This window comes from Saccoglossus kowalevskii, chromosome 17 (assembly GCF_978046115.1).
Source record: "Saccoglossus kowalevskii chromosome 17, keSacKowa6.1, whole genome shotgun sequence".
In the NCBI taxonomy this organism is placed as follows: domain Eukaryota; kingdom Metazoa; phylum Hemichordata; class Enteropneusta; family Harrimaniidae; genus Saccoglossus; species Saccoglossus kowalevskii.
Genome location: NC_140657.1, coordinates 29811923 through 29819254, shown reverse-complemented (window position 1 = coordinate 29819254; position 7332 = coordinate 29811923). Strand labels below are relative to the sequence as shown.

The following is a 7332-nucleotide window of genomic DNA, read 5'->3' as shown; positions in this document are numbered from 1 at the left end:
TGTTACACTTTACAATACAAACTTGTACCACCGGTTTAGAACCAACTAACTAATTAAGCTATAAAAATAATCGGGTCACGGTGGTCAAAAGGGAAAGGTACATAAAACGGATAATGTTTTTAGGAAAACAACACAGGTGCAAGGTTGACACATTTCACACGGGCAGAAAAAAACGTCTTAACGTTAGATCTATACGCTCCAATTTATAGGCGTGTCAGAGCGGTAATTAAAATGTTAATCAGTGAACTTTATTGGCGTTTGCTGCAATCCAGGTGCGATTTTTGCGTCGTTTACGTGTTGTTAAGCACATGAGCAGGCAATGTCTCTACACTAAAATGACTCAATGCATTAACGTCGACTGTGCATTTCACAGGCTCGTGTCACTTTCACGGCCCCCATTTTGATTTTTTTCACGCCACACTACCTCGATGAATTATCGCTACGAATGGCACTACGTTGAACGAACTGTCTGTTATGCAGAGCACTAGCAAGTGGAAATTTCGTTTCACACCTTGGAGCAATTGTGGCTCCATTCCGTCACAGCAACTTAATTACAATAGGGCGAGAGATCGACGTGTTAAAATGGGACCGCCCGGGACGGAAAACGGCAACGTAGTGGGCACTGCACATCGTGTAGATGTGAAGATGGTACACAGCGGAGGCCACATGTAAAGAGAGACAATTGTGATGGAAATGGTACATTAAAACACACAAACTATAACCCATGACATGACATCGTTGAATCTCGCTTGGTGGAAACTTGTTTATTAATTATTAACGCTTAAATTCAGGCATTTTACAGTTGCATTCTGCGATCACAGACCACCTGGTTGTCACTAAGTATAAGACTCGGCATTGTGATCAAAGGGTGGCATCAACTCTGATAAGCAGTCGGTCGAGTTGTTAGTGAAAGTGAACAAGACGCAGGACGATAACGATGGAAATGCCCGCCAGTGAAGAAAAAAACTAAAAATAAGATAAATCAAGAAATTGTCGTAAAACCCACAAAATGTGACCTTTCAATCACTCAATAAAATTGTGGGAGTGCGAAAAATTAAATTAATTTTCATTTCGATGTGTATTTAAGTTGTGTTTTCAGACCGATTTGAAAATTAACGCTTTTTGAAACGTTTCTTCGAACGTAACACCAGACCACCGCCGTCCAAACCACTCGAATAATCACATATCCCCGGTTTGCGTTTCTTCTGTAAGATCTTCTTGAATTTCCTGCAATCAAAAAACAAACAGAACACATATATTTGTATGACGAAACACAAGTCGACAATAAGCTCGTTATCGCGATCAGACGTTCCTTTCCTAAGCTACTAATAACTATTGTTTTTGTGGATGGAAAACACGATTCTCAGTTCCTTAGAAATCCAAGACCTAATATTTCTCAATTAACATGCTTGAGAACAATTTCAATTGTGCGAAAAATAATTATTGAGACATTGGGGTGAAAATGAACCGAGACCTTTCCAAAATAATTAAAGCGACACATAGTTTAATTGATTTATTAATTAATATACATTTCAGTTTTGCCTCCGGTGATTACTACTATTTGAATTATTTCGCAAGTATGCACTCACGTATACAGCCTTCAATTATTGCAATAACATCATTTAGTAAGCCGATTTCACAAACAATATCTGCACAAATTCATAGAGAGCAACATGAATGAAAAGAATAAAAAAATAGACACGACACCATATAAGGCAGTGGAATGAACACGGTTGTTTTTTTACTGATTCAGCGCTCGCAGCAATTTCTCCATTTTGCAAGTTAATCATGGATAGTCATTTCTACTATACGCGTTTTAGTTTTGCCCCACTGACTTCGGCCATCACGGAATGACTGAACAGCAATCGATTAGATATCAACCAAGGGCTAACAGGAAAATGGCTCGAAATGGAGCAGCACATGGCAGGCAATTATCTGTAGAAACTGACTGAATTCCTTTTTGCGATTGCCCATGACGCTGAGACGGGGCGGCGTCTTCCACTCGAATGCCACTGACACACATTTCCTGAGTATAACGTATTTCGCAGATTGGGACAGTTTCCATTTACTTTCCCCATTGAAGGCTAGTTTCCTGAACGTCTTAGGGAATCATAAATATTACTTCTTCATTTCACTGACTTTTGCATATTTAGACGTCAAGCCTGGGATTACTACGGTTCTCAATACCGCGTCATACATCCTCAGACTGACGAACAAGGGACATTAATTTGCCATCGACTATTAAGACAAATGTGTCGCCTTTTAATTTAACTGCATCGAGCACGCATCGATGTAATAGATGCATCAGCTCACTCAGTGTAAAAAATCCAAGGAAAGACTCTGAAAGGCCGGCTAACTGCAATCAGATTGTAACCTCAGGTGTTAGACTAATTCTCTTATAAAGCCAATTCCCCGATGACTTATTACTTTCCTATTACAGTCGACTTACAACTGTCTTTTATCACTATCTTCAGGCGATCTCCAGAGGCTCTGGGCAGGTAATTTATGGTACTACCAAATTTAGCTAATTTTACTGTTCTCTGAGGGGTAAAAGCACAGGATATGGAGGCACAGTCAAACGCTGCAGCGACGACTGAGCTGGATTAGAGTACTGAAAACATTGCGGAGTCACTCTCCGATCGCGTTAATTTTTTACAGCCACAAATAAATTAAGCAATAATTGAGAACGAATTGGCTAGCTAATATCCCTCGCGTAATAGTCAAATACTAAGTGTTGACAAGACTACGGCAATTGGGGGGGGGGGGTATATTCCCAGCGACGGGATAATAAACAAGGCAAACACGCTATCTACTTCAGTAACGGATCTTGTATTAATGCATTGCACCGCCCAGCCATGGATATGCTCAGCCAACAATACCGAATTATGGTCTATTTAATTATCGTACAAAAAACGATTATTAGCCGTATTACCAGCGGCATGTTACCCGCATTAAGCATGTATCAACGTGAATTTCCGCGCCAAGCTCGCTCACACATTTGCGCTTGACTATGCCAATATGAACCACAAAATGCCATGTATTGACGGACAGGCTTTGTTTAGCAATTGCAATAAGAACCGATGTTACCGTTGCACATCATTAAAGCTAGAATATTGTTGTTTTCAACAATTGAGAAAAGTTTGTCAAAACAAGATTTGGTAACATCAAAGAAAGCAAATCAACTTTTCATAATATCTGGTAGTTTGTTTGGATAATGTTTGGAGGTCGACAGTCATGCACAGCAGGCGCTTACGTGTGGCATAAATAAAAATAGAAAAAAAAATACTGAACTGAATGGAACGATTACGAAAGTGAAAAGGGAGCAGTTGTCGTAATAATGCGGCTCTAATGACGATATAAATAGGATAGGTTCCAAAAACGATCGCCCCAATTAGTTTTAGCTGTTTCAATGGACCCAGTGCATTGGAAACTATCACGAACGCTAATTAAACTCGATTATCAGCCATTATTGACTGGGGTAATCCCCACTTAAGGGAACATGGGAATTTATAAAAAACAGTAAAATTAAATTTCACTGAGCGTGAATGATAGCACAAAATTGCCGCTAGAAAGCTGACCTGGTGCATGCCTCTAGCGAGGGGAAAATCGTTCCCATGTACACATGGTACAGAATGAGTCACAAACCAATCACCAGCGATTTCGATTTTTTTCTCTCTGATGTACAGTTCCGAAAAAGGCATTACTATATACGGCCGAGTGCATTCATTTGCGTTGATCTAAAGTAAACATCGCCAAACATATGATACAAGTCACGTGACAGTCCACGTCATTTTGAAACCAAAAGTGTTTCCACCATTTAGTGAAGCTCCAATTTCGTCCTTGAATGATGAATTGATAACAAAATCATACGTTAAGCAGGTTGGCATGAATTGATCTAAAACCCTAACTCACTTTCAATAGCCTAAATATTTGAGTTTACGGTCAACAACTCTGACAAAACGGTCGCAAAATTAGTATTTATATATAGGCATGTACGTCCAGTTGTTGGGAAGTACTAGTATATTAAATTCAATGATTGATATTGAAGACTTGACATACTTGAGGACAATTTAGATTGTGCAAAAGATAATTATTGAGACACTGAGATTTGAATAATGAGTGCGATACAAAGCTAAATTGATTTATTAATTAATAACGATCTCAGAATTGACTTGGGGTGATAAATTGACAGCAGCATGTATGTATAAACTCGAACGCCAGAACCGATATTATAGCCACCATTAATCGGAGAGAAAAAGTTCAAATAATCGTTTCTTGAGCAATGACCCGAAAGCTACAAGGAAACAAATGATTTTGCATTCGACGCTCATTTGAGATTATTCTAAAGAATATCTTCCCCAGGTGTTCTTTGCAGATACTAGAAGCTTATGAACACAATTCTGTTACAGAGATTATATCAGGCATCGTTTGTTTAGTGTAGTCCATACTAAAGAAGCAGGAATTGGTTGAATATGACTATGTGGCACAACACACGTCAGGTGCTCACACTTTTCAAGACACCAGACATCACTTCATGTCTGTAAGCCTTTGAAATGTATACAACGTGATTCAGGATTTGAAATAGATATATTATTATATGTACTTATCTGCAAGGAATACCAAAGCAACAAATACATTGTGAAGATGTTGACAACGGGTCACAGCCACGAAAGAAGTCACAATTATGAGTAACTACTCTTATCTGATGCAACAAATTCATTTGTATTCACGCCAGTGGATATTAATATTCATATACAGTTTAGCAAAGACACTTTTAAAGACAACCACATTTTCAGTCAGTATAATAACTCCAGGATTTTTCTTCTTGAAGACCCATGAATTAGTCAAAACATAAGAACAAACAGGCAACAGAAATAATGCACAGATCAAGATGGAATGAAGTGGTGGAATCAGATTTAAAGTAAATGTGGCGTGTTTATTTGAACTGCTATACATTCCAGGTGGAATTACATATATATTTTAAAGGTAGAAGCCTTAATACAATATTATAAGGACTGAAAAAATGTGGGGGTCATCGCCTTAATGTTTGAGAAAATGATGGTTCAAGTTGAATTTTAGTTGATAGTGGCCATTTTGTCAGTATTATAATGCTTTTACCATAAGTTTCTATGGCAGATATTATGTCATATCTTAAATTGTAATCTGGTGACATAGGCTGAAGTGATTATTTATTGTGAATGATGGGACACTTTTTGTTGTCCCAAATTATATAAAAAATCTGGGGTTTTAAAAAGGGTAAAAAAAATGCAATTTTCCTTAGGAATTTTGAAAAAATATTCCCACAAGTTTTTAAAAATACGTCACTGCAACACACAAAAGAATGCTATTTCATACTCCATGATTTTACATGATAAACCAATGAACATTGTCATGCAATTTATGACAAACTTTCTAAAAAAAATATGAGTAGATTCTACGTTCTAAGTATAATATTCACAAAGATCCCAGATTTCGCAAATTAATTTTTGAACGTTCTATATGGGTCCCACACAACATATACAACATGTCAAAGTAAAATGCTTGCACGAAATAACTTTTGAGATGATGACGATGAGAACAACGGAAGTAAATGATAATATTTTCAATCCCAATTTTGCTACTTTGCTGTTGCTTTTCATTAATGTGTGATCAATGCTACAGTAATAAATACGTTTGTCTGTCGCCGTTCTATTTTTTGTTTACTTATTTGTTTGTTTGAATCATGGTTAGGAACAGTGTTCGAATCAAATGTCCTTCTAAGTATTTCATCATATTACGTAATGTTTAATGACGTCATTTGTAAACTGTGCTAATGGAACGCACACTGCACCACTGTTACACATAAACATTTTAAAAAGTACAACCCTGAAAACAATATAATTGAATCTGGGAAGAGAAAGATTCAACTCAATCATTACATATGTTGATCAGATGATTCTTATGTAAATTAATCAACATTGTCAACATTAGTCAAGTACATGTAATCCAAAGCAAAATATTGAACTTAATTTGATCTTTATTTTATGGGCGACTTTTACAGGTATTTTACAAACATATAAACACAGTCACAACATAATATACAAGATTCAAACTGACAACCACGACAAAGAGCCTCGCCACTGTATGCCAAACTAGCTGTACCAACAAATACGACTTGAAATAGCGTGTAATGAACGTGTACCTACAGTGACTAAATGGACATGCGCAATACAACCACATATAAAAACAAGCAGCCTGTCCGCTGAGATAGCTCCACTGTTAGCAATGCACATTTCAATTAAAGAACTGAAGATATCATTAGAAAATGAACAAATCTAAGAGAGGTCTACCTGAGGTCCCTATATGTATATTATCAAAGCAATCGAACTTGCTGTTTTCAACAAGAAGTCGAAAATATCACTTTTAACAAAAATAACATAACATACATCAAAAATAGAAAATTGAAGATATCCTCATGAAATGAACAAATCTGAGTGAAGACAGTCTGTAGTACCTATATGTATAATATCAAAGCAATCAGACTTGTGGTTTTTAACAATTCGAAAATATCACTTTTTACCAAAAATGACAAAAAAAAATTCACCATAATTAGAGAATTGAAGATATCATCACGAAATGAACAAACCTAAGAGAGGTCTACCCAAGGTACATATACACCAAGTATCAAAGCATTCAGGCTTATAGTTTTCAAGAAGAAGTTGAAAAAGTAAAAAATTGGCACGGACAACGGACAATCACTTATATTATGAGCTCCACTCAACAAAGTCGACAGCGGAGTTAAAAAGTTCAGTTCAATTAGTCGATATCCCATATACATGTATGATGTGTTGTATTGAATAAACATCACGGCATACTTGTGTTTTGGTGTCTACATGATTTTTTTTCACTTGTTTCAAACAATTTGGGTTGCATAATGTACAAATCGTTAAAATTGAAAATTCATAATATATTATAAGTCATGCATCTGCACTCCAATTTCAGTACATTGAAATAAACTAATAAAATATCTAGCATTGTGGTCAAATAACATCACCATACACGTGCTGGAAATTCTCTTTTGTGTCAAGTATTACATTAATATAAACCTCTGTCCTGTTATTTCAAAAAAACAAAATCATAACTTTCTTAAAGAGCAAGTGTCGTCGCGTTGTGATCGATGCAACGTACACAAGACGCGGAAACTACATTATTTGTTTAGACGAAGTTTGAATCAACAAGTACGGTAGTTTGAAACTCCTTTATATGGACAGATATTACATCAAAACGTTACCATTAAGATGCCCTAATATATGCTTTGAAGACAGTGCTTACCATGGTGGAGGATGAAGCAGT

At 36.5% G+C, this 7332-nt stretch overlaps 1 protein-coding gene across 2 annotated transcripts in view; it reads right to left on the bottom strand.

Moving 5' to 3' along the window:
• Positions 1-743: 743 nt before the first annotated feature.
• The window catches only part of LOC100375263 (ATP-dependent DNA helicase DDX31-like), a 38904-nt gene continuing 32315 nt past the window's right edge, over positions 744-7332 (bottom strand). For both annotated transcript variants that reach the window (XM_002732494.4, XM_085492295.1), the window contains one exon: positions 744-1227. In XM_002732494.4, coding sequence (XP_002732540.2) covers positions 1113-1227 — 115 coding nt within the window. In that variant the 3' untranslated portion in view covers positions 744-1112. The remainder of the gene's footprint in view (positions 1228-7332) is intronic.